This window comes from Emys orbicularis, chromosome 14 (genome assembly GCF_028017835.1).
Source record: "Emys orbicularis isolate rEmyOrb1 chromosome 14, rEmyOrb1.hap1, whole genome shotgun sequence".
Taxonomy (NCBI): domain Eukaryota; kingdom Metazoa; phylum Chordata; order Testudines; family Emydidae; genus Emys; species Emys orbicularis.
In genome coordinates, this window is record NC_088696.1 from 42,693,054 (window position 1) to 42,720,328 (window position 27,275).

The 27,275-nt window shown below is 55.1% G+C and overlaps 1 protein-coding gene across 1 annotated transcript in view; it reads right to left on the reverse strand.

Annotated features, from left to right (window-relative positions):
- Positions 1 to 27,275, reverse strand: part of LOC135888712 (heterogeneous nuclear ribonucleoprotein C-like) — a 42,357-nt gene that overhangs the window by 5,579 nt on the left and 9,503 nt on the right. Inside the window, exons 2-4 of the mRNA XM_065416479.1 lie at positions 23,813 to 23,891; positions 1,949 to 1,999; positions 415 to 563 (exon numbers count right to left, since the gene is read on the reverse strand). Coding sequence (XP_065272551.1) covers positions 415 to 563; positions 1,949 to 1,999; positions 23,813 to 23,891 — 279 coding nt within the window. The remainder of the gene's footprint in view (positions 1 to 414; positions 564 to 1,948; positions 2,000 to 23,812; positions 23,892 to 27,275) is intronic.

The window sequence follows — 27,275 nt, forward strand, 5'->3', positions numbered from 1 at the left end:
AGGCTCCCCAAATCCCTTGGCACGTTGGAAGGTCCCAGCTTCGGGGGCACCTACGTTTGCAAACGTCAAACTCACACGCCAGGTAGCCCAGGCAGCCGAGCCCAGGTGCTGCTTTCCTGGAGCAGGTTTTGGAGACAGTGGCCTGTAACACCTGTTTAAAGGCGAAGTTCTTTCGCTGCTCGGGCTGGGGGCTCTCGACAGCAGGCTCCTTCCTATGGAGAACGTGCTTCCTGCAAGCCGTGCTGAGCAGCCCCCGCCCCAGGCATGCTCCCCCTGAGCCACGCTCTGCCCAAGCCGTGTCCTGGGGCCTCGCCCTCCCCAGGACACTCTCCACTTCGTAAAGCAGCGATCCTCAGTGTCCCTAGCATCCCCTCCAGTTAGCCCCCGCCCGCCCCCACGAGCCGTAACGCTTACGCTTTGTCCGACCCAATGGTGCGTTGCTGCTGCCTCTCGGCCCCGGGTGGGGGATCAGGCTGCTCTTGCCCCCTGCCCCCACGTGGGCTCGTCTGGTCTTGACCGGAATGCGATTAATAAGGGGCGGGATCTTCTGGTACTCGTACACCCTGCAAGGGGGAGACACAGCCCCTAGCATGATCCCCTGCACAGTGTCACAGGCACTGCACTGTCCTCAGGGGTCTGCAGGACGAGCAGGGAGGATGGAGCCCCCTCATGCCAGCAGGGAGCAGGAGTTGGGGGCAGGAAGCTGGGGGGGCTGCTAGCCCTGGAAATCACAAGGCCTGAATGCCCAAGAACGGGCTGCAGCATGCGACAGAGGGGAGTCTGGCACAAGCCCTCCCGCCTCAGGGCAGCGCGTGCTCTCAGTGGCAGTCTGGACGCCCTGCTCAATTCCTCCCTCCCCTGGGCGGTCAGTGAGTGGGGGGCCTAGAGGCACATGGCTCCACGTGCTGAGCCCCGAATGAAGGAAGCCCAGCTGGAGCAGCGCAGGAATGCACGGGCAGCCGGTGGACACGACAGCCCGCAGCAGCCCCTGGGATCCAGACGGCGCACGGCCCCGGGACATGACGTCCTGCTCTATTACCGATGAGCGCTGCTGCAGGCAAGGGCAATGCGGTGCCGCGCAGGGGTCCTGGCAAGCTGACCTTGTGGCTCTGGGATGGGTGAAATGTGGTGCCCCCAGGCACCACCGGGGGATTTCAGCTCCTTTGAAGGGGCAGCCCCCTGCTCTTTAACCTCCTGGAGCGTTACCAGGAGTCGTGCAGCGGAGACAGACCATCCCTCCCAGCCCCCAATGCACTTGGCTGCCTACTGACTGTCAGCGCAGACGGAGGAAACAATCTGGTTCCGTGGATATTAATCCCCAGGGACTCTCTCTGCTAATCGGCTGCTATTAGATAAAGGCTTAATGATGAGATCGGGGCCAGATCCTCAGCCGGTGCAAATCAGCACAGCTCGGAACAGAGCCTGACTGCAAGGCTCCTGGGGCAGCGGGTGCCAGCCCAGCTCCCTGCGGCAGAGTGTCTACCCCCCCAGGGCCCTGCCGCCGCTCCCAGGCACTGGCTGACACGTCGCGTCTATGGCACGTGACGGTGTCACTGCAGCGGACAGGCACGCCCAGGCTACTTCCCTCTAGCTAGCACGGGCAGCAATAGTGACCATGTGGCAGCATGGGCTAGCAACCCAAGGGCGCAGCCTGGCTCCCCTGGAGGTTTGTGCTCAGGTTATTAGCCTGAGCTGCCACGTCTACACTACTACTGTTATCCACACTAGCTAGCTTAACGCTGGCACGGGCATGCCTAGCCCATGCGGCAATCAGCTCTTCCTCTGCAGCGGAGACGTACCCTGAGGTAGATGAAACTTGGCCACTCAGAGCTGGGATACGGGTGGGGGGGGGGGGGAGAGGAATTCAATCACAGCACTTCATCAGCCCCCCCCTCGAAACGCCAAAGGGGGAAGAGCTGGCAGTGCCCAGGGGCCAGACATCGCTCACCTGTAAGGGAAATCGTCCCTGTAGAGCTCATAGTCCAGGTCACAGTTACTGCTGCAGAAGGAGAGAGAAGAAAGCAAGGGAAGTGAGAGCGAGCCACTGGCAGTGGTGAGCATGATGGCAGCTGTGCCTCCCCCATGCCCCCGTCCCAGCAATGCCACTCAGCCATGAGGCCTGGGAACTCCCAGGAGGGTGCAGCAATGCGTAGTTGGTGAGATTTCTCTGCTTACACAGCATGGGGATTACCATGTGGAGTAGGGGGCATCTCTAGATCATGGGGAGGGATCAGCAGTGAGCAGCATCTGCAGGCCACTGTGATATTTGCAATTGTGGGTGTCTCTGGATTAGCTAGGAGGAACAGTCCAGAGGGGCTGGCTGGGTTATAAGGTCTTTGGTGGGTGGGTGTTTTATTTAAAATTTCCTGGGAATTTATTAGTTTTTATTATAAAAATTACAAAGAATGGGGGTAACTGGTGCAAGAAATGAACGTTGCCATTTGCTGGATAAATATTGGGGTACGGATCGCTCTCTTCTGCTGCTTTTGGTTTTGGAAGCTGTCAGAAAACCCGTCATGTTCTGAAACACAGTCAGCTACCACTTTCCCTTTTCAACCCACTTCAGCAAGAAAAGCAGTTGCCCAACTTTTATTTGCTTTCAACGTTGACAACTCTTGTAAGAGGGCACAGCAGGGCCCCCCTTGGTCCTGCCTCTGCTCCACAAACCACTCCCAGAGCCTCAGGTTCAGCAGTCACCACTGCAGTTTATTTACAGGGTGCAATCCCACCACCTTCTCACCATATACAGCCTGGGGGCTTCAGGCGGAAGGACTTCCCAGCCTCTGCAGCCAGGAGAGAGGAGCTCCCGGTCTCCAGCTTCCCCTCTTCTGTCTGGCCTTTCTGGAGCCCCAGGCTAATCAGGCTGGGAGCTGTTTCCCCTTTGCCAATCAGGAACAGGTTTCTCTAGCCAGCTCCGATTTACCTCCCTTAACGGGAACTGGCGTGGCACAGGGCTGGCTCAGCAGTTCATACCCAGCACCCTGTCACACACCTCCCCCCCTTGCCTAACCGCCAGGTTCGTCCTTCCCCATCCCCTCTACCGGATTGGGCACTCCAGGGGAGATCTCCTTCTACCTTCGGGTGACCCCCCGGGGTCCTCCTTGCGGGATTCATTTACCCCTCACCCGCAGAAATTACAGTGTGGGGGGTGGATACCCCCATAGGTCCACTGCAACCCACAGGACCTCACACCATTCACACCCCCGGGTGTGTTCCCCATCCTTTTCCCCCTTCCCTTCCGGCAGGGGTTCGGGGTTCGGTCCCTACTTCCCCCTGGACACCCAGGGCCTCAGGTTTCTCAAACCCACAAGCAGGGCCTGAGTCTCTTCTCCTGGGGGTCGCCTTGTAGAGAGCTCCAGTGGGCCTTTCTCCTCTGCTAAGGGTCTTGGGCGGGATGTCTCCCCCATCCCTCCTTCCTCACTTCCTTCCCGACTCGGGCTTTGTTGTCTAGGGCTTTTCACTGCAATTTCCTGAGGGGATTGGTCTCCCTCTCTACTGGGGCTTTGTGGTTTAGGTGGTTCCACCTCCTTCTTCGGGGGACCTCCCCTTTTCCCCACCGTAGTCTTCCTCCCACCACCTCCTTTCCCTCCTGGGAAGGGGTCCCAGTCCATGCCCAACACCAGTGGATAAGGCAGCCCCTCCACTACCCCGACCCGTCTCCACTGGAACCTGCCCCAGACCTCAAGGGGCACCTGGGCCACAGGGACTGTCTCTCATCCCCATGGACACATTCAAGGTTCACCTTGGCTCCGGGAACCATCCAGTGTGGCTTTACCAGCCCCCTCTGGATAAGAAACCAGGCTGAGGCCGTATCTACCAGGCCCCTCTGGGGTTTCCTCCCCACCATCACCGGAACGATGGACAATCTCTGCCCTTTCCCCTGCCCTCCAGCGTTAGCCCAGCTGCAAAACTCAGCACAGCCACACTCCAAGTACGGGCTGTCCCCCTTGTTATGTCCCTAGCCTCTGTTTGTCAGAGGGTGGAGATGGATGGCAGGAGAGAGATCACTTGATCATTACCTGTTAGGTTCACTCCCTCTGGGGCACCTGCCATTGGCCACTGTCAGAGGACAGGATACTGGGCTGGATGGACCTTTGGTCAGACCCAGTACGGCCGTTCGTATGTTCTTAAATGGTCAGGCCCCAGGGGGAGCTCCTTGGGTGCCTTCCCTTTTCCTCTCTGGGCTTTCTCCCAGACTCCAAGTCTTTATATAGTCGTCCCTCTTTCCTGGGGAAATTGGCCTCCTCATACTCCTCAGTCAGTTTCACGGCCCCTGGCACCATACTCGGTTGATGCCACCTAACCCATACTCGTATGCTGTCGGGGAGGCCCTGTAGGAACTGTTCTAGGACCAATGCGTCCATAATCCCCCCCCCACACACACACACTCTGGGTGCTGGGTCTCAGCCAGGGGGTGGCCCAGTCCACCTTTGGGCGAAGGCACGGGGCCGCCCACACACACCCTTGCTGACCGTAACTTCTGGCGGTATTTCTCAGAGGACAGTCCCACGCAATCCAGGACAGCCGGCTTTACTACATCGTATTTCCTGGCCTGCTCCTCACTCAGGAGCATTTAAGCCACTTGGGCTTCGCCTGCTAGATAGGGTGCCCTATCCCACCCAGCCCCCATGGCTACCCGCTCGAAAGTGTGGAGGAACGCATCTGGGTCATCCGCGGGGACCATCTTCCATAGTCCTGTGCCCAGGTGCCATCCTCTGCAGGAGCTGCTGTTGTACGCTGGCCTGCTCCTGCAGGCTTTTCTGCTGCTCGGCCTGCCAGGTAAGCAAATCCTGCCTCTCCACCTGGGGGGATTGCTGCAAGCTCTGCATAGCCTTCTGCATCTCCTCCTGCTGCTTTACCAGCCACTGCAGGGGCTCTTCCATCTCTGGGCCACCAAACTCTTGCGCTGGCTCAGGCTCCCGGACAAGCCCCCACGTGTACCAGAGCATACCCCTTGCTCTGCTCCAAAAACCTCCCACAGACCCTCAAGTTCAGCAATCACCGGTGCAATCCCACCACCTTCCCACCGTACACAGCCTGGGGGTTTCAGGCTGAAGGTCTTCCCAGCCTCTGCAGCCAGGAGAGAAGAGCTCCCATCCTCCTTCCACTCTCTGGCTTCCCCTCTTGTGTCTGCCCCCCCAAGCTTTTCTGGAGCCCCCGGCTAATCAGGCTGGGAGCTGTTTCAGGAACAGGTTTCTCTAGCCAGCTCCGATTTACCTCCCTTAATAGGAGCTGGCGTGACAGAGGGCGGCTCAGCAGTTCGTGCCCAGCCCCCTGTCACGACTCTCCATGCGATCTGCAAAGCTGGTATGCGTATGTGGCAGGCGCGAAATGGATGACACGACGTATACCAGCACTGATCCAGCTCCCCAGTCAGAAAGGGGAGATGGCGGCTAGGTCACCCGGGACACCCATCTCTCCTTCCGGAGCGGGGAGCTGGATCTAGCGTGTTCCCGCACTTCCAAAATTAGGGGGGAAATCAATAAAAATGGAATTATGGCTTTTGTCAAACCCAGGAATTTTTCAGTACAAATGGGACAGGAAAGGCATTCTGGGGGAGACGGGCACTGAAGGGGTGTCTCTGGCTGTGTGGGACACTGCCACTGAGGCTCACTCTGGATTCTCAGGGCATTCAGACCCCTCCAGGAAGTCTATTACTGAGCATGTCTGTGTCTCAGCAGGGAGTTTAGACAGAGAGCAGCCCCCTTCGAGCAGTCTGAGCAGGACCCGTTCTCTGGGAATCTGCAGTTACAGGTTTCTGACGTTAAATTTCATGGTTTCTGGTTTTGTGCACACACTATCTGGTCTTTCAGCTCCAAATTAAGAAGCAATCTGTCAGAGAGAGCATGCCAAGGCGAGAAGCCAGCATGCCTGTAATAAATCATACACCATGAACCAGAAGTTTGGGGTCTGCGTGAAGGATGTAATAACATATTCTGTAGTTTTGCAGAGTCAGCAGCTGTGGGATGAATACTAATGTGAAGCTTCGCTTTGGAGTGTCACCACTCTGCGAGGTGCCGGGGCAGGGGAAGGGTGCAGAAGTCCACGGCAAGTTTCCTGCGGTCCAGTGTTTCTATTACATCAGCAGAAACATCAGAGCCGAAGGAAGGGCTTGTGATGGAGACACAGGGCTGGGAATCAGGACATCTGAATTCGGTTCTCCCATAGCACCACTGTATGATTTTAGAGGAGTCAGTTCCCATCTCGTTGCCTCCGTTTCCCCCTCTGTATAACAGGGATAATGATCCTCACCTCACCCAGAAAAATGGTTTTGAGTTTTAGTTCATTCATGTTTGGAAAGTGTTTTGGAGACCCTTGGCTAGAAGGGGCTGGTGAAGGGCAAAGGATGAGAGGTGACACCATGGTGTAAAAGTTTGGGGGACCAGAAGTGAGAATGCAGGAGGCTGCCGGCTGGGCAGAGGTGTTACCTATCAGCTCTGTGTTCTGGGGGAACCAGGGTGCAGTACCCAGCCTGTCTGACTCACGAAAGACCATCCCCTCCCCCAGCCTTTGTTTGAACCAAAGCCGATCAGAAGAAAGACTTACAAAAAGCAATGAAAAGGCCGTGGGAGACACCCCTAAACCCCTCCGGACAAGGGTGACAGATTAAGGCAACTCCCCTCGCCTCATTTGCATCGGAGATGGGACAGGGAGGCATCTCCATTACCATACAGAATGGAGAACGGAGACTCAAAGGCAAGAACCGCCCGGAACTCTGGGACCAGAAAAGCAGGGAAGCAGTGCATGATGGGGGATCTCGGCACCAGATGTTAATGAACCCACGCCTGCACACACCCAGCTCAGTAGTTATCAGACCAATTCTAGTAATAAATCCTTGATTGGTATCCAAAATACTCAAGCTGCCTAATTGCATTGTGAGCTCCCTGGAAGGAGCCCCGCCCACAGCCAGGAATGATCAGTTCCTATTGTCTAGCCTGAACAAAACAGCTTTGGTATCCTCCCTTGAGCCATCAGTTTACCCATAAACAGATCTAGTGTTCTTTCCCTCCAAAAACCCCTATCCATGCTCAAGTTAGCGTTCTGATGCCTGGATCCAAAATCTGCATCTGTTCCATTGGGACTTCATCTTCTCCTGACTGATTATGCTGGGGGCTCTGCCTGTCTCCAGCACTCCAGACCCTCAGCTACCACCACCACCTGGGACCCCCGATCGGAGTGGTGAGAACCCATCTCTCTCTCTCTCTCTCTCTAGATATAGCCTTCTGACCCTGACTTGTGTGATCAGTTATAGTTTTCTAAACCTGACTTTTATAATCAAATTTAAGCTGGATTTAATATTATAACTGTCTTGGTTGTTCGACTCCCCTATGGTGATTACCTGGCAATAAATAACTCTCATGGTTAAGCCGGTTGCTTCTCCCCCCCGTCCGCCTTCGTGGGGTTTTTTGGTTTCCTCATTCGCTCTGCAGCAACACGCCTCGTACCTAAGCTAAAGATCCCAGCAGCGCCCAAAACCCTGTGGGGTTTGCTCATCCAGTGGGTGACGACCAGAACCATTGTAACGTGAATGTGGGGACAGGACAGGGCCGTGCTAAATATGACATAGGAGGGGGACAGCGTGGAAGTGCTGCTCGACCCAACCTGCTCAGGCGGGCTCTACTCTGGTGCGGTGCCCATGGCAGATGAGGGTGACAGCTTGGAGGTGCAGCTCGACCCAGCCTGCTGAGTCCAGGGACAGTTAAGGGGTCAGCTTGGGAGTGCTGATTAATCCGGTCCTCTCAGACGTGCTCTGTTCATGTGTGTGTTCGTCTGATCCTGGGGCTGGAAGAACCCAGCCCTGGGGAACCTAGGTCCTGCAGGAGAGCTCCATTGGGAGGGGACGTGCAGGAGTAGAGCTCTGTGTGAGGACACAAGTGACACAAGCAGTACATTGATAGAATTACCCCATAAATAAGCGAACCCCAAAGTCACGGGCAAATCTGGTAACACAGGGGACACATCATCAGGAGAATAAGAGGGGGGAGAGAACATTTTCCACTCCTCCACCAACCACCACGCAAAAGCTGGCTGCAACCAGGCAAAGCATTCACAGGAGTGAATATTTCTGTTGACTCATTATTCAGTTCAATAAACCACAGAACCAAATCTGAGCTGATCTATTCAGAATGTGTTTTCCCCATTAGCAAGAAGTTACTCACCCTTGTGCAGTAACAATGGTTCTTCGAGATGTGTCTCCCCTATGGGTGCTCCACTCTAGGACTGTGCGCGCCCCACACTGCCGATCGGAGAATTTCAATAGTCTGTCCCGCACGTGCGTTACCTCACTCACCACAAGGCTTGCCAGCCTGCGCAGGCATTTCCCTCCTCCGTTCCTTCTCTACCGCAGAGTCAACCGGAGGGAACTCTGAAGTAGAGGGGAGGAGGGTGGGTCATGGAGCATCCACAGGGGACACATCTCAAAGAATCATCGTTAGGGCACAAGGTGAGTATCTTCTTCGTCGAGTAATGTTCCTACGGGTGCTCCAATGTAGGTGACTCCCGAGCAGTATCCACCACTGGAGGATGGGACTTCCGAGTCAAGTCTGATATAGACGACAGTCCTGTGGCACAGAATTGGGCGTCTGTAGCTGAATCCCCCATAGTGCTATGCAAAGGTATGCACAGATAGAGATCTGCAGAGCAGCTAGCTAGGTGACATGGGGACCTTGGAGAAGGTGATTGACGAAGAGATTGACCTCATGGAATGTGTGCATATTGAAGATGGGGGTGTTACCCCACACAGTTGGTAGCAGAGTTTAATACAGCCAGAGACCCACTTGGAGAGCTGCTGAGCTGAGATCACTACACCTTTCGATCTATCCGCAACGGAGAGGAAGAGTTTCAGAGATTTTCTAAAAGGTCTTTGTTCTGTCCAAATAGAAGGCCAAAGCTTTTTTCACGTCGAGCATATGGAGGATGGCTTCCCTGTTGTCCTCAGGAGGTTTCGGATAAAATGTTGGAAGCTGCGTAAGTTGATTCATGTGAAATGCAGAAGTCACTTTAGGGGTGAACTTCGGATGGGGTCTGAGTGTGACTTTGCCAGGGAAGAACACAGTAAAAGGGGGATGCGCCATCCAAGCTCGTATTTCCCCTATCCTGGTCGAAGTGATGGCAATGAGGAACGCTTTCTGAGTTAGTGAACAACAGGCCATGTCTCAAATGGCGGTCTAGTGTCACATTAGGTTGAGGTGCTGTTAGGGAGTGGGGGCCTGGGTTGTGGGAAGAGATTTGCTATGCCTTTAAGAAACCTCTTCATAGTTGGGTGGGAGAGGATTGAGTAGCCTTCTACCTGCTGGTGGAAGGTTGCAACTGATGCTAAATGAACCTTCAGCAAGCTAATACAGAGATGTGATTTCTTTAAGCTTAACAGGTGGTCTAGGACCACCGGTAGGGTGGCTGAATTAGGGGTGACCCCCTTGGGCTGGCACCTCTTCCATTTCTGAAGGTAGGTATGACAAGTAGGGCCCTTTCTACTGTGTAATGGCACCTCCTGTTCCTCCTCAGAGCAAGATGTTTCTATGTGGCGGAACCATGAAGGAGCCATGCTTTGAGTTGCAGGATCTGCAGATTGGGGAGGAGGGTGTGACCCTCATTCTGCGACAGGAGGTAGAGTCATCAGCAGACATCATGCCAGCTGCGACAGGTAAGGGTACCGCGTCTGCCTGGGCCAGGTGGGGACGATCAGAATGATCTTTGCTTTTTCCATTTTTATCTTCAACAGGACTTTCAGTAATAGAAGGAACGGGGGAAGGCGTAAAGAAGGCCTTTGTCCCAAGGAAGGAGAGCATCTACCATGGAGTGTCGTCCGATCCCCACCCTGGAGCAGTACTGTGGACATTTCTTTTTCTGGTGAGCAGCAAACAAGTCTATTACCGGCATCCCCTATTGTTGGAATATGTCATGTAGAATCGCTATCTCCCATTCACGGTCACGTGGGAATTTGCGGCTGAGACTGTTGGCCGTTGTGTTGTGTATTCCCAGTAGGTAGGTCTGACAAAGTGGGGATTTTCCCTTATGTTGTATGTGAGCCTATGTGAGTCTTAATATTTTGCATGAATGCTGTGGGTGCCTCAGTTTCCCTGTGCATTGCACCAATGTCCAGGTGGTGGGAATAAGGGGGGTGTGTGACTTTTGTGGGGGCTGCTCCAGCTGCCTGCACGGATGCTCTGGCCGCCCCTTCAGAACCTGAGACCCAGGAGGGGGATGCGACCAGATGACTCTTGGCCTGGGAAGCGAGACAAAGGCTGGAGGAGGAGCAACGGGCAGGGCAGGGGACAGGCAGCTGGAAGCGGGTCAGTCTTGGCTGGCTTGTGACTTAGGGGGAGGGCCAGAGCCCTGGCTCTAGGCTCCCCTCCCCCCAGCTCTGGGCTCCCCTCCCCCCAAGATGGACTTGGCTGAAAAATCAGTGATTTCTGTGATAGCAAACTCTGTTCTACGCTGAGTTCCTGTCGACTAATAAACCTTCTGTTTTACCGACTGGCTGAGAGTCACAGCTGACTGCGGAGTTGGGGTGCAGGGCCCTCTGGCTTCCCCAGGAGCCCCACCCGGGCGGACTCGCTGCGGGAAGCACACGGTGTGGAATGGATGCTGAATGCTCCAAGGTCAGACCCAGGAAGGTCGAAGCTGTGGAAGCTTCTTGCCCTGGAGACAGTCTGCTCAGAGAGAGGAGGCTCCCCCAGAATCTGGACTGGCTTCGTCTGGAGCAGTCCCAGAGCATCGCCCGGGGACTCGGTGACTGTAGGTCACTGATATTAGGACGTTATGGGAGATGCACTGGTTCCACAGCTTCAGTACTTGTACACACAGGGAATGAGGCCTGGCGCCTCCCTGCCGATTCATGTAATACGTAAGGGCCAGGTTGTCCGTCATGACTTCCGTGTGCGTTTCCCTGATCAGCAGGAGGAAGGGAGCGTGCACATTTCTGACTGCTCTGAGCTTGAGCAGGTTGACACGGAGTCCTGTCTCCACAACAGACCATTTGCCCTGTATTGTGTGACCACTGAGATGTGCTCCCCATCCTATGAAGGATGCGTCGGTGGTCAGGAGAACGGATCTGGAAGACTGAGCAAACGGGATTCCCGTACACACATTTCTCAGTCTAAGGATTGCATGACCCTGGTGGGCATTGATAGAAGCTTGCCAAGTTGCCTCTCTTTAGCCTGTAAATCAAATCCAACCATGCTTGAAGGCATCTCATGTGTAGTCTGGCATGAGCAATACCAGATGTGCCCACGGCCATGTGCCCCAGAAGCTGAAGGCAATGCCTGGCCGAGATTTGGGGGCTGGATTGCACTCTATCAACGAGGAGAGACCGAGAAATCTGTGATGTGGGAGGAGCGCCCTTGCCTTAGTGAAGTCGAAGTCAGCTCCTATGAATTCTAGCCTCTGTACCAGTGTTAAGGTTGATTTTTATTCGTTGATCTGTAGGCCAAGATTCAGAAACAGGTCCCATGTGGTCTGAGTGACTCGTTGGGCCTCTGTGCAGGCCTGTGCCCTGAGAAGGCAATCGTCCAGGTAGGGATAAATCATTATTCCCCGAGTGCATAAGTGGGCTGCTACTACCGAGAGGACCTTGGAGAACACCTTGGGGGCCAATGAGAGGCCAAAGGGAGTGCTCTGTACTGGCAGTGGTCCTGGCCCAGCGTGAATCTGAGGTAACACCGGTGACTTGGTATGATAGAAATGTGGAAGTTTGCATCTTGAAGATCAAGGGCCGAGAGCCAATCTCCTTCCTCGAATGCTGAATGATCACGGATGGGTGACCGTCTTGAATTTCTGCACTTTGACATATCGGTTGAGTGCTCGGAGGTCCAGTATGGGTCTCCAGCCTCCCTTTTATTTTGGTATCAGGAGTAGCAAGAGTAGAAGCCTTTGCCTCGGAGGTGCACAGGCACAGGTTCAATAGCTCCTACTCCGAGGAGATGGTTTACCGCTTGACGTAGCCAACTCTCATGAGAAGGGTCCCTGAAGCAGGATGGGGAAGGGAGGAGAAGTAGATGGCATATCTATTCTGGATGATCTCCAGCACCCATTTGTCAGAGGTTACCCGTTCCCAGATGCTGCGGAATGGGGCAAGGCGGTCTCCAAAAGGAGGAGTGGGGTTTCCCAGCGTAAGGTGGTGAGGAGTGTTCGCCTCGACCAACCCGTCAAAACTGCCACTTGGAGGTTGAGGGGTGAGATGAAGACAGCCGTGGTCCCGATTGCTTTCGCTTGGTGAACCTTGATTTCTTTCTCTGTGGCTCATAAGATCCCTGTGATGAGCACTGAGGCACGTACTGCGATGACCGAGACTTAAACAGCAGCTGAGGGCTGTATTTTCTCTTGTGGGCCGGCATGTATCCCTAGGGAACAAAGGGTCACCCAAGAATCCTTCAATGTGTGAAAGGAACATCTTTCTTGTCAGTGAACAGCTTCATTCCCTCAAAGGGAAGGGCCTCCACCGTGGGTTGGACCTTTTTAGGGAAGCAGACAACTGCAGTCATGAGGCCCTTCTCATAATCACGGCAGCGGAACTTGAACGTGCCGCCACGTGTGCCGCATCTAATGCGGTCTGGAGCGCCTAGAATTAACTGCATCCACAATAATGGAATTGGGAGGCAGGTGGGAGAATAGAAATTCCGTGCCCATCGCCAGCACATAATACTTTTTGTCTGCTCGCTTGCATGTCAGCGGGACGGACACAGGGGTCTGCCACATAACTCTGGCAGGAGCCAGGAGCGCCTCTCCGCTGGGAGGGCCACTCTGGCAGAGGTGGAAGAGTGTAGAATGTGTACCAGTTTGTGGTGAGGCTCATTCACTTGGTGCAGCTGTATTTGCAGGGCTTCTGCCACGCTCTGAGTTAAGTCCTGGAATGACTTAAAATCATCCACCATGGATGGCAGAGGGGGCATCACCACCTCGTCAGGTGAGGACAACGAGAGACGAGCTTGAAGGGTGTCTTCCCTTTCTGCTTCCGTCTCAACTTCCTCCCCCAGGTGCCCAGGAGGTTCCCAACCTTTGACGTCACAGCTGAAGGAGGGTGCCTCCTTGCCGGCTGGTACACCACACTAGGGGTCTGGGAGGCTTGTTGCCTCTGGGCCTGCCAGGAGTCCCAGAACGGCCCTTGAGGAAGGGGGCTGGTGGCTGGTACTATGGCTGCCCAAACCATGGAGGTTGAGGGTCGGGCGGGCAGTATGCCTGGTGTCCCTGATGAAATTGGGACCCCTATGGAGGGCAGGACGACCGGTGGAACCCAAGTGCCCTTGCTCACTATCTGACTCTGATGTGGAGAAAGGTGGTGCACGGCATGGAGATGTCATTGAGTCCAATGCTCTGGGAGAACGGGGCAGCGGAGCCCTGGTACTGCGTCGGACACGGAGATCCGTGGCGTGGATGGCGTCGGTACCGGTGGTTGTCAGTGCCATGAGGTTTGTACCGACGGAACTGGAGACACAGACCTAATCGTATGGTCCATCAGGGCCACGTGCACCAGGCTGCGGGGCGGCGCTTACCTTGGGGGAGGGGCTCCCTGGTTCCCACCAGCATGTCCCTGCAGCTCCTAGGCGGAGGAGCCGGGGCTCCGCATGCTGCCCGCGCCCGCAGGCTCCACCCCCGCAGCTCCCATTGGCTGTGGTTCCCGGCCAACGGGAGCTGTGGAGCTGGCGCTGGTAGCGGGAGCAGCACATGGAGCCTCCCTGGCCGCCCCTCCCCCTAGGAGCTGCAGGACCATGCCAGATGGAGCCAGGTAGGGAGCCGGCCAGCCCTGCTGGCCAGCCCCGCCAACCCCCCACTAGCACCAGCGGGGGTCCCGGGCCGCGTGCCGCCGCCCGCCCTCCCTCCCCCAGCGGGGGTCCTGGGCCACGCGCCACCGCCTGCCCCCTCCCCTAGCACCAGCGGGGGTCCCGGGCCACGCGCTGCCGCCCCCTCCCCCAGCACCAGCAGGGGTCCCGGGCCACGTGCCGCCGCCCCCCCAGCACCCATGGCGAGCACCAAGTTTTAGTCAGGGATATATAGTAAAAGTCATGGACAGGTCACAGGCCGTGAATTTTTTTTTTATGCCCGTGACCTGTCCACGACTTTTATTAAAAATACGTGTGACTAAAACGTAGCCTTAGCCGTGAGTTAGCGCCCTCAGAACACACATGCTGCGCTGCTGAAGGACACAGGGACCCTCGCGCTACGCCACCCGTCCGCCAGAATTAGCCTGGTGGGCCCCTGGAACTCAGGAGAACGGGTTCAATTCCTGTCTGTGCCACAGAATCCCTGTGTGACCTTGGGCGAGTCACTTAATGGCACTGTGGCTAGCTCCGAATCTGTAAACTGGGGATCATAATCCTCCTGTTGTCTGGTTCAATTATTTCATTTCTATCACAGTATCACAGCTGAGGTCAGGGCTCCATGGTGCATGGCACTGTACAAACAGATTGCAAGAGCCAAAGAGCTGACAGACTAGACAAGACAGAAAGGAGGGGAAAACAAAGGCACAGAGAGAGGAAGTGACCCACCAGGTCAGGGGCAGAGGTGGGGCTCAGTCCCAGTCTCTCTCCCTACCTACTAGGCCATAAGAGGGGGGAGGTTAGTCTTGCCTCTGCCACTGACTCAATCGGTGATCCTGGAAAGAGCACCGTGCCTCAGTTTCCCCATCTTTAAAACAGGCATTGGCTGCAGACAGGTGGCACCGGTGAGCTAAGAGAATTTTTTCATCTCTAATTACTGTGAGTCTATTAGAAGTCCGTGGTCACAGGGTCTGGGAGCTGGTTTTAGGAGCAGTACACAAGGAACTATTTTTATGGCTGAAATCCCAACTGGATAGCCAGGATCCCTGATCCTTCGTGGGCCGTGTCACCCATTGACGGCTTCCAGGGACAGACTGTCACCGAGTCACTGGGCGATGCTCTGGGACTGCTCCAGACGAAGCCAGTCCGGACTCTGGGGGAGCCTCCTCTCTCTGAGCAGACTGTCTCCAGGGCAAGAAGCTCACACAGCTTCGACCTTCCTGGGTCTGACCTCGGAGCATTCAGCCTCCCCTTCCACACCGTGCGCTTCCCGCAGCGAGTCCGCTCGGGCGGGGCTCCTGGGGAAGCCAGAGGGCCCTGCACCCCAACTCTGCAGTCAGACGTGACTCTCAGCCAGCCGGTAAAACAGAAGGTTTATTAGTCGACAGGAGCACAGTGTAGAACAGAGCTTGCTATTACAGACATCGGTGACTTTCAGCCACGTCCATCTTGGGGAGTCCTGGGCCAGATGCCCTGGACTCTCCCTCTTCCAGTGCCCCAAACAGACTGCCCGCTTCCAGCAACCCGACCTCTGACCCCCGTTGCTCCTCCTCCTGGTCTTTGCCTTGCTTCCCGCAAAGAGTCACCTGGTCGTCACCTGGTTGCATCCCCTCCTGGGTCTCAGGTTAGGAAGGGCACCAGTCATAGCATACATGCAGGCAGCTGGAGCAGCCTCACCTGCCCCAGAGGTCTCAGCCAAAGTCACACACCCCTATTCCCACCACCGAGGTATTGGTGCAGCACACAGGGAAACTGAGGCACACACAGGATTCATGCAAAACAGTAAAACTCACATAGGCTCAGTAATAAGACTCACATACAACGTAAGAAGGGAAAATCCCCACTTGGTCACACAGGCCACTGGCCCCGTACGGCAGGAGAGGCAGCCTCTGCACTACAGTGCTGCTGAAACGCCCGCACCCAACCACGACGCATTGGGGAAGCTTGAGAAGCCAGGACACGGTGTTCCAAGGTCATAGCAGGATAGTGCCAGGGGCTTAATTCCCCTTCTCCTATATGTTAAGCCTCCAACAGCTATTTCAGGGTGCGGGAAGGAGTCTAGCCCACATGCTACAGGCGGCCAATGAGAGCTGGAATTCCCCAGCCAACAAGGAATCTTGGAACACGTGAACGCACACATAGCAAAACAAGACACCTTCCATTGCACACACACACACACACGCTGGGGAATTCAAGCAACGGCTACAAAACACAGCCAGGAATCCGAGGAGGCCTCCTCTTCAGTTTCTGCAAACCACGTGCCTCAGGCCTATGGGCCAAGGGCGTTCTGCCCCTGGTCCCGGTCCCCATTAGACTGAGCTGTTCTCTCCTCAGGCCCTGTGGCCCCTCCTTGAAAATTTAATTCCAAACCACATTTCAAAGCGCTTCGAGCAGGGGCAGGGGAAACGCCCTCCCCGTCCCCCCTCATCTGCGTACTTTAGGAGGGAAATGTTTGAACAAGAGTGGGGTCAGAGCCAGACTATGCTGCACCCAGCAGAAGAGTGGTTCCAGATCCAAACTCCCCACAGACCAAGACCAAGCCCCCAGGTGAACAACCCCAAATCCTGGGACGTTCAGCTCAGGATCTTGAATTCTGGCATTCGGGGGGTGAGGAAGACAGGAGAGTTGACACAGTGGCTCTGAAGCTCATTCATTCTGCAGACACCTTTGTAAGCGACGGATCCCCTCGCCGCACTGACCCATCCCCTCTCCCCGCCCCTGCTCTGCTGCTTGGCTCTCCAGTGGCTCTCCTGACCACAGGCGGTGCAAAGGCATCCTCTCCCCAGCATCCAAAATATCGTTTGAAACAAGCACCTCGGGCTGCTGATGAAAATCAAGGCGAAGGAGTTGGGGCGAGCCCTATGAGCTGCACAGCCATATTTCAGCAGGAAGATTTGACATGTGACCCCCCCTCCCAGCATCCCCTGTAGTGGCATCCAGTTGGGAAAGGAGAGTCCGCCAAGGCCACAGAGAGAGCGGAGAGATTCCATTACAAAGCGAGTGTTTCTGGCCGAAGAGGAGCATGCTCTGAAGTGGCATCCAACCCCTGGGACCCTTTCTTTGCTACCTTGCTGAGCTCCAGCTCCATCAGACGCAAGGGGGAGGGAGGTCCAGGTTGTGCACAGGGCTCATGGCATGAAAAGAGGTCGGAGTTTGGGGCCAGATCGTGGCTCCATGAACAGCTGCAAGGAGCTGGGAGAGCTCCGAGAGAGGGAGAACAGACAGCTGCAGGGATCCCGGCACCTGGCACCGAGCTGTAGGGTGGGATGTGAAGACGAGCACGTTCTACTGACGCTGTCGAGGCGGCAGAATGGTCTGATCCAGGGATGGGCAGAGAGCCACACACTCCACTCACACCCTTTGGCGGGCTGTCACGGTCGAGGAGGAAACGGGCCGGGCTGTCCCAGGGCAGCGCGCCAGAGCAGCAAGTCCCGCAGTGGCGTCACATGCACCGGCCCGCCTGTGTTCAGCTCCCTGATTTCGGGAAGGGGGACAAGGCCAGGTCCTCAACCTGCCTTTGCACTGGTCCCCACTGCCCCTGTTCAGTAGCCCCTGGGCACTGTCCACCAGGGCCATCCCGGAGGAAGCCTGCTGGGACCCGCCTCCCTCTCTGGCTCCAGCAGGTGCGGGCTCAGGGCGGTGGGAAAAGTCACTTCTTGCATCCTTTCGCTGTCTGCCGCTCAGTGCTGGCAGAGCCTCTCACCCCTTCCCCCCCTCCGGGCAGAGATGGTGGTGCTGCCTCCTCTCTCGGCTGGCGGGCCAAACAACATGTCTAGGGGCCAGCTGCAGCCCCTTGGCTACCCGTTACCCATTCCTGGTCTCATGGTTAAATGACAAAACTAGGTGGCCAGGGGGCTGGGTTCTGCTCTGTGCTCTGTCCCAGACTTGCTGTGTGACCTGGGCAGGCTCGTGCCTCAGTTTCCCCACTTGTAAAATGAGGAATAACGATATTCGTCCTTGTCAAATGCTTTGAGACCTTTGGGTGACAACAGCGATGTAAGTGCCAGATGTTGTTATCTTGGCATTTGGCCTGGACCCCGAGACTTCCAGGAAAAGTGTCAAGGGGACCTCTGATCACCACAAGTGGGGACGACCTTGCCCAGAAGACAGCGTCTCCAACAGTCCCTAACGACCTGGGGTGGGGGCAGCTGGTTGGCTCTGACTCCAAGCGGAGAATCATCAACCCCACTTCCTGAGGACCATCACCCAAAGCCCTAGAGCCCAGCCTGGGGTACGTACAACAGCTCTGGAGCACTGAGCAGATTGCTCTGTAGCTCATGAGCACTGTGCATTGACCAAATGCACCCTGGGTGGAGGGAGCGGTTGGCTCCCCTTCCTGCCTTGCTCAGAGGACGTGGCTGGTTCTGGATTTCAGGTCGCAGGAGGCTGTGGTATTTTAGAGGGTTTCAGGAATGGTTCATGCTGGTCCGACAGACAACAATAGCAACAGCCCTCCTTTTAAAGGCACAGCGCAGCAGCTCTTTGGCAGCAGAGGGGAGAGCAGCCGCCAGGAATGCAGGCAACACTGCCACTGCTGCTATTGTTTGCACCTGGAGTTATTTCAGGACTCTTTGTTCAGGCCCTTTTGTTTTCCAAGTTTCCATCGGGGGATCTGCTGCTCCCTTCTCTCTCTGGCCTGTTCTTATAGGGACAGTCAGTCCTTCAGATCCACGCCTACAGCATCCAGTCCTAGCTCACAGCTGGCTGGAGATAGCAAACAGAGCGCAAGCTTGAAGTGTACAGAAAATCCACCCTGTTGCCCCTGCCTAGTCCTCCCAGACCAGCCACCCAGTAAAGCCCGAGCAGCCAAATCATTTTTGTCAATTAAAAAAAAATGTAAAACTCCACCCCCTCTAATCTTCTCCCCAGACAATGGAGCTCTTTGTAATCCCAACACTGCTTTGTCAAGCTGGCAGTAAAACAGGGCAGAACCCGAAAGTAGCTGCCTCTCCTCAAGCACGCCTCCGGGCCATTTCCCACTGGGCTCGCTGTACCACGAGCCACTTCCCAAGCAGCCTGTATCCTTGAGAATGAACAAAGCACAAGCAAAGCAGGATCCTTCACATGGAAGGATACGTTCCCTCCCTCCCCCAGAACCTAGCCCTGCTGTTGGAGCGGCAGCATCACTGCCGCTGAGCTGGACAAAAATTGTGAATACAGTATCTCAATCCTCCTGGCTAAGCACTGGGGTTGCTGTCAGCCGGTTCCTGCAGTGGAAGAAGTCTCACCTGCCATGCAGGAGGCCTGGGTTCGATTCCTGGCTAATGCAACAGTGTTCCCCCTCCCCCCGCCCCGCAGAGTATTCAGCTTCATGCTGTCAACAGCATTAACCCCCAGAGAGCAGTAAAACAACCACATGCTTCACAAGATGCACAACAGGGGCAGGCCTGTGTCTCCCAGTAGAGAAAATGGCAAGCGTCCTGGGCGACTCTCAATACATAATAATGAATCAGTGAGAGGCCTGGAGGTGTAGGCAGTGCTCCGAAGCCCCTAAAAGGCCGGATGTTTCTCCAGGCTCCCTAAGAGCAGAGAGGTAACATGCACGGGCTAGTGGCTATGTCAGGAGAGCTGCAATGGAGGGTGCGTTCATGTGGAAGGACACCACTCCGTATAGAACTGTAGCCAGCGATAGGATTCACGTACTGTATAACAATGGCATCTAGAGGCCCTGTGCCAGACTGGGGCCCCCATCACGCTAGGTACTGTCCAGGCCCGGCTCCAAAGAGCTTACCATCTGCAGAGATGAGCCCTGCATAGGTGGGAGAGGAAACAGGCAATTATACTCAGCAGCAGAGCCGTATGGGTCCCCACAACTTGCCCCACTGAAATGCAGCATTATGAGCCACTGGATGGGGCATGAGCCTGGATTCTACCCTTGGCTCTGACTTGATTTGTGGTCTTGGCCATGTCTCTGACTCAGTTTCCTCATCTGTGCAAGGCACTGCTGAGTTACCTGCCTCTGTAGTGCACTATAACTGAGCCATGTTGTGAGCAGGACAGTGCTCCTCAAAGTGGGGTGCCCCAGACGCAGCCTGCTGAGCAATAAGCCGCGGGGGGGGGGGGGGGCGAGCAGCAACAATGGATCTCGTGTGGCCAGGGATGTCCCCTCTTTGCCTTCATCCCAGCAGGCTGCGACACCATCCCCATGGCAACTGACAGAACAGTTAGCTGAATGCACAAGAGCTCTCTAGCAAGACAGAGCTCTGGCCAGCTGGCAGTGTCCCTCCTGCTCCACACGCTACCTTCCCCGGAGCCCAGCCCTGCTCCTCAGGGAGAGTGCTGACTTACTGCCGTTTACTCGGCAAGGTCAGTGGCTGCCCAACTCGCCTGTCTCCTTGCAGGGGAGTCGAGCCAGGCTGCCTTCCTTCCCTTACGGCTCCAGTTAACCGTGATGGTTGCAAAAGGCAAGGTCTGTGCTTTCGCGTCCTGCCCCAGGGGCTCTGTTATGCCACCTCCATGCTAATGTGGGAAGGATGGACTGGCTCATGAGCAGAGAAGGGTCCCAGCCCCAACTAATTACCCACTGCCTGAGAATGCCTGTTCAGCCCCTTATAAAAAAAGGAGTTGACAGATGTGACGTTGTGCAGTCTATATGGTTTTATAAAAACATGATAATAAGTGTGAATATAATGTACCTGGAATATGCTTCATGCAAAAGGTCTCTTGTAAGGTATCATTACAAAGCTTATAATCTACTGAGTGTGGTCATCCTATTTGTATGAATGTACCACTCGTGAATCTGAAACTAGAAATATTAAATATAACTCTGAGGTCCTCTTGTAATTATGCAAAGTGTGGGCCATTAATGGTGGTCTGGAATCTTGATAACTCCCATTAACCAGGACCATTGTCTGCAGATGGCTGTGTTTTGCCTGTGAGTCTCCCTGTATACGTGTGTCCTGGCAAGTGGGTAATGAAGTCTTGCAGTGACATGTGATCATGTCACCTGAACTGGAATCCATCTTTAACCTGGTGCTTTTCCAGTTGGGGAGGGGGGGGGTGTGGAAACCCAGAGGGACAAAGGGTTCCCGCCTTATGCAAAAGATATATAAAGGGTGGAACAGAACAAAGGGGAGAGGAGCCATCATGAAGAATCCCCTAGCTACCACCTAAGCTGGAACAAGAGCTGTACCAGGGGAAAGAATTGTGCCCAGGCCTGGAAGGTGTCCAGTCTGAGGAAAAAAACTTACTGAAGCATCTCTGAGGGTGAGATTATCTGTATACAGTTTGATTAGACATAGATTTGCGCATTTTATTTTGCTTGGTGACTTACTTTGTTCTGTCTGTTACTACTTGAAACCACTTAAATCCTACTTTCTGTATTTAATAAAATCACTTTTTACTTATTAATGAACTCAGAGTATGTATTAATACCTGGGGGAGCAAACAACTGTGCATATCTCTCTATCAGTGTTATAGAGGGTGAACAATTTATGAGTTTACCCTGTATAAGCTTTATATGGGGTAAAACGGATTTATTTGGGTTTAGACCCCATTGGGAGTTGGGCATCTGAGTGCTAAAGACAAGCACACTTCTGTGAGCTGTTTTCAGGTAAACCTGCAGCTTTGGGGCAGGTAATTCAGACCCTGGGTCTGTGTTGGAGCAGACGGGAGTGTCTGGCTCAGCAAGACAGGGTGCCGGAGTCCTGAGCTGGCAGGGAAAATAAGAACAGGGGTCTTGGTACATCGGTTGGCAGCTCCCAAGGGGGGTTCTGTGATCCAACCCATCACAACAGATTCAGAGGAAGATCTGGCCCCAGATCCCTGGGGGCTTGCCAGTAATGAGGGCATGTGTGTGAGTGGGGAGATGGAGCAATGGCAGATTCTATTACAACTCAGGGTCCAGGGTGGACTCCGCAGACGGTTAAGCCAGACACATGGGCAAGTTGAAGTGGCTGGGAGCCAAACTAGCATGGCCTTCCAAGAGCTGGTTCTCAAGGCTGTGCCTTGAGGGTGGATCAAAGCTCCTCTTCCTTAGTTGCAGTTCTACACTAGAGATGGGCAAATGTCTGAAAGTCTGGAGCGCTCAGGAGCTGTGAAATGGACCCAGCGGTGCAGTGCCCTGGATCTAGAAATCCATGCTGGTCTAGAGTGATCTGGAACTGCTCTAGACTCAGATGGAGAACTCTAGATCAAGATATCGGAAGTGCTCTTGAAATGGCTTACAAACAGCTCTTGGTGTCGGGCCCTCTGCACCCCTCCAGCATAAGGCCCAAGGACATGGGAGGGAAAGGTAGACGCTTTGCTATGGTTTCACCATATGGTGCTGGCCCCCTTGGGAGGCAGGGTACTGAACAAGATGGTGGGTGCGAAAGCTGCAGATCTCTTGAGATATCTAGATAGACTTATATGTAGTGCTGGGGAGGAGCCGATGGTCGTGGTATATGTAGATACCAATGACATAGGGAAGGATAGGAGAGAGGTCCTGGAGGCCAACTTTAGGTTGCGAGGTAATATAAATATAAAATCATGACTAGTGTGGAGAAAGTAAATAAGGAAGTGTTAATTACTCCTTACCATAACACAAGAACTAGGGGCCACCCAATGAAATTAATAGGCAGCAGGTTGAAAACAAACAAAAGGAAGTATTTTTTCACAACAACGCACAGTCAACCTGTGGAACTCCTTACCAGAGGATGTTGTGAAGGCCAAGACTATAACAGGGTTCAAAAAACGACTAGGTAAATTCATGGAGGATTAATGGCTATTAGCCAGGATGGGCAGGGATGGTGTCCCTAGCCTCTGTTTGCCAGAAGCTGGGAATGGGCGACAGGGGATGGATCACTTGATGATTCCCTGTTCCGTTCATTCCCTCGGGGCACCTGGCATTGGCCACTGTCGGAAGACAGGACACTGGGCTGGATGGGCCTTTGGTCTGACCCAGTCTGGCCGTTCTTATGACCCTGGGTCTAAGCCAGTCTGGCAACACCTGTGCTCCTCAGTTCAATCCTGGCAGTTTCCTCAGAGGGACCAATATCTCCAGGAAATCATCTTCAAGGCTGGGACTGTGAATTTCAACATATTATTTCTAAAGCAGATTAACCTTTAGAGCTCCTAGTTTCCATTGAGATGCAGCCTTCTGACAGCTATGGAGAGTGGTGCGAGGAAACCGCCCCTCCCCCGCAGGAGAGCAGTGCGAGGAAACCACCCCTGCCCCTGGCCCCCCCGGGAGAGCGGCACGAGGAAACTGCCCCCGCCCGGAGAGAACGGTGCGAGGAAACTGCCCCCGCCCCCGCCGCCCGGGGAGAACGGTGCGAGGAAACCACCACCACCCCACCCCCCGCCTGGGGAGAACGGTGCGAGGAACCCCCCCGGGAGAACGGTGCGAGGAAACACCCCCCCCCCCCCACCGCAAGGAGAACAGTGCGAGGAAAACCCCCCCCCCACCGCAGGGAGAACGGTGCGAGGAAACCATCCACAAGGAATCCGCTCCTGCTGGAACACGAAGGCACCCAAAGCACCAGCTCCCCAGTGAGCTCAAAGCGAGTCTGTGTCACTCAGACCCCCGGCCAGTAGAGAGCGAGGCCGATACAGTGGGTGTAGTAGAGGATCACGGGTAATTCGGACACTTTATCTGAGGTTTGAAAACATGAGGCTGAGTTCCCACAAGAGCAGGCCTTGTGCCATTGCTGAGAGCCATCACAGCGTGTCAGCAGGTCACCCCATCTCAGCTGGTGCCAACCCACCCCTTCCAACCCCCCAGTGGGATGCAAGGCATTCTGGGAGTCACCTGTGGCTCGACTAGAGACATCATCCAGAGCCCAGCAGAGAGCGAGAGTTGAACGCCCTGCCACCCAAGGGCTGGGCTGTGGTGGGGTGCAGGGGGCCCTGTGGGCTATGGGAGGAGAACCTGGAGGGAGCAGGACCTGGCTGAGTGAAGAGCAGAAGAAGATGGGATATGGGGAGGAGGGATGGTGGGAGAAGAGAGACCATCGGGGCAGAGGTCTTGTCTCACGAGAGACCCGCCGAGGCTCTCCCGACACTATTGAGGATAATCCCCAGGCCCAGAAGCAAGCACCCCCACCCCCAACAGACCACAACGTGCCACGCAGACTCACTGATAGAGGGTGCCGCCATGCTGCCGCTTCTGTCCAGGCCTGGCTCGGCTCGGCTTGGGTTCTCTGGCCATGTCCAAGTCTAGGGGAAGAGACAGAGGGGGAGTGAGACAGGGCTAGGAGCAGGGACAGAAAGGAAGGGGATACGAGAAGAAACAGACGTCTATTGCCTTAACATGGGGGTTCCAAAAACACCTCAGGGAGCTGGCAGCCAACACCCATTGGCTCTCAGGGACCACCTAGGCACCTAACTTCCACTGATTTCAATGGGGCTCAGGTGCCTAAATGCCTTGGCGGAGCTGGGCCCTCGCTCCCTTAGGCGCTTTTGGAATCTTCTTATTGTTTTCAAGCCCCCCCCCCCCCCCCTTTCTGAACGTGAACCACAAGCAGCGAGAACCAGAGGAGCGATTCTGGTGATTGACTGAATGACCTCCAGGGCGGCTCTAGCACATCACACTTCCAAGCACTTCACAGGGACTCCCTCATCCCCAAGCAGGCCAGTCACTATCACGATCCCTATTTTACTGACGGGATCCGAGGCACAGGGATATTAGAGGCCACGTTTTGAAAAACAGCCTCTGATTGGCGGGGAAGAGTTTTTGGTGCCTGACTTGAAATCAGGTGGGGCCAACTGTCAGAGGTGCTGAGCACTCACAGTACCCGTGACTTCAACTGGAGCTCAGGGTGCCTGAACCGTCGGAACACCAGGCTCATATTAAGCACCCAAAATCAGAGGCCACTTCTGAACACATTAGCCTAAAAGCAAACTAGCATCAGAGCCATGAGTTGAATACAGGAGTCCCAACTCCTAGTCACTGGTTCCAACCACTATGCAACGCTCCACACACAATACTGCCACATGCTGAAGGTACAAAGGCACCATAACCACCACTAACCCACACCGCCTAAGCACCCTCCTTTCCAGATCCTCCAATGACTGCCACAACCTTCCGTGATGCCTGATGCTCACATTCTGCATGAGCAGGGCTTTAACCCAGTTACAGAACATGGCTGATGGCCTGTCTGTACATGGTCCCTCTTGGTCAGGCCTGGGGTACAGGTTCCTGGACAGAGCCCCATTATTAGAGGTAGTCCCTATATTATGGTAGTAACTAGGAACCCCAGTCCAGGAACTGGACCCCATTGTGCTAGATGCTGGACAGACGACACAAGCAGTAAGGACAGGATGTGAAGAGAAAACCAACAGCCAAGTGCAACGACAGGGGGGCTGGAGGAGGCAGAATGAGATTATCCACACTAGAGTTTGGCCAGTGTAACACCACTCACATCCCAGTGGCACGGGATCTTTGATGACCACAAGTGATCAGGACCTTGCTTTTGGGTCTCATCCAAAAGCTGGTCACAGCGCCCCCTGTCTAGGGTGACCGTATTTCCCAAAGGGAAAACGGGACACAACGTGGGGCTAGCGCAAGCCTTTCCCGAGCCACTCACCTGAGCCCCCCATGCGGGACTGGCATCACTGTTTGCGCAAGGCTGGGGCTGGCATCACTACTCACCCGAGCCCTGCCTTCCCCCTGCCCACGACCTGCATGCCCTCACCTGAGCCCTGCCTCCCCGCCCTGCGTGGGGCTGGCATCGCTGCTTGCCCCGGCACGTTCCTCCACACCCCACTTTTTTTTAGAAAGTGAGCATTTGTTCTGTTTGCTCTTGCCAACTGATCAAGCTGACAAGAGCAAACGGGAGAAATGCCCACTTTTGCCAAAAAAGTCAGGACCGTCGGGACAGGGCTTAAAAAAGGGACTGTCCTGGCCAGAACGGGACGTATGGTTACCCTACTTGTCACCAAGATGCCCCCTGAGTCCTACCCACGGGTAGCCAGCACTTCTTCCAGCAGAGTGCTGGGCTTTCTTTGAAGGTCTCTTGAACAAAGAGGCAGCCCAGCCTCCCCCTGCTTACCATTTCTGTCTGAAGTGGGGAGGATCAGCACAGATGGATATGCAGCACTTTGTACAAGTGTTGTTTCAAAGACGGCCCGACGGCCCTTCAGGGGTGAAGTTCACAGGAGGTGAGGCTGGGAGGGGTCTCTGTCCCAGGGGTTTAAACAGCCTTAGGGCACAAGGTAATTATTTGCATTGTCACCACAGTTGATGGCTGTGACAGGCTGACTGGCCCCTTTAAGAAGGGGGGGGGGGAGGAACAGAGAGAGAGAGAGAGAGAGAGAGAGAGAAATCCAGTGCACCTGTGACTGATTCCTTCCTGCCCAACTGGGCTTAAGGGAAGGAACCTGGGTCTTACAAAGAGAGCGGCAGCAGCAGGGGAAGGCTGGTTACCCACTGATCTCTCTCACCCAAGGGAGGTGAGGGAGCTGCTGGGGAAGTAAGGGCAGAAGCTGCAGAGGGCAGGAGGTCCTACCCAGCGGTGGCCAGGAGAGCAGCAGAGGGGCTTTGCCTGCTGACTCTCTAGGCCAAAGAGAGGGAGAGTTGAAGAAAGCTGAGTTTTGGCCAGGGGTGGCTGCTTGGTGCAGAGCAGTTTGGGACAAAAGAAGCACTCCAAGCCTGGCTGCAGATGTCAGAGCAGAAGCTTTGTGTTGTGCTGATAGACTCTATTCTGGGACTTTGAGGAATGGTTGTTATTAAGCCATCTCCAGGCCAGGGTGCTGCTAGCCCCACAAAAGCCCTGCTAGGACGGTGAAGTATTTACCCTCTGAGGAGCTGCCTGCCCCTTCACCTCTGCTTCAGAGCAGGGGGTGCAGCTATGGCAATCCGGGACTGGTCTGCAGGCTGCTGAGCCAGTGCCCCCGCCGGTGTGGTCCCTGTAACCTCCCAGGGGAGAGGCACCAGCACCTACACATGGTCACTGACACAGCTAGGGGGAGCGAGCGTTAGCAGGTCGCTAAACTTTAGCACACGGGGCTTGCAACTGCTGTGTTTCTGGAGTTTCCAGAGGGTTTATAAAAAGCCCGGTGGGTGAACAGTGAAAGACAAGGCAATCTGAACATCAGAAACGTTGCCTCCGGGGAATCAACGGACTGCTCGTGTCTCAGTCTCCGTGTACTCCAGGGCCCTATGTTCCCATTGGCACAAATGCACTTTCTTTGCACTAACTCTGAGAGCTTCATTTCAGTCCTTTCTTCTTACCCCAGGAGGTACCCTGGCCACTGCCAGACATGGCCCAGGCTGGTGGCCTGCTTTAGAAAGGGCCTTCAACAGACTAGGGCACCCCCGTGTGAGGCAGCCTCTCTGCAGATGGGGATTCCCAGCTTCCAAGGGCAGAAGTTACATAGTCCCAGAACCACAGTTAAGGTTCCTCTATTGCTGCAGGCAAACAGCCACGTGAGGGGCTGCGCTTGGCCTTGTAGCCCACTGACATCCAGTCCTGGTTCTTCTCATGGCAGGAGCTGCGTCCAAAGTCCATTCCAGGTGGGCACAGGAATCCTGCCCACGCTCTTCTCTTTGCTCCCGGTGAATGAACAGATGGGAGGAGCCCGCCCCTATCTGCTCCACTA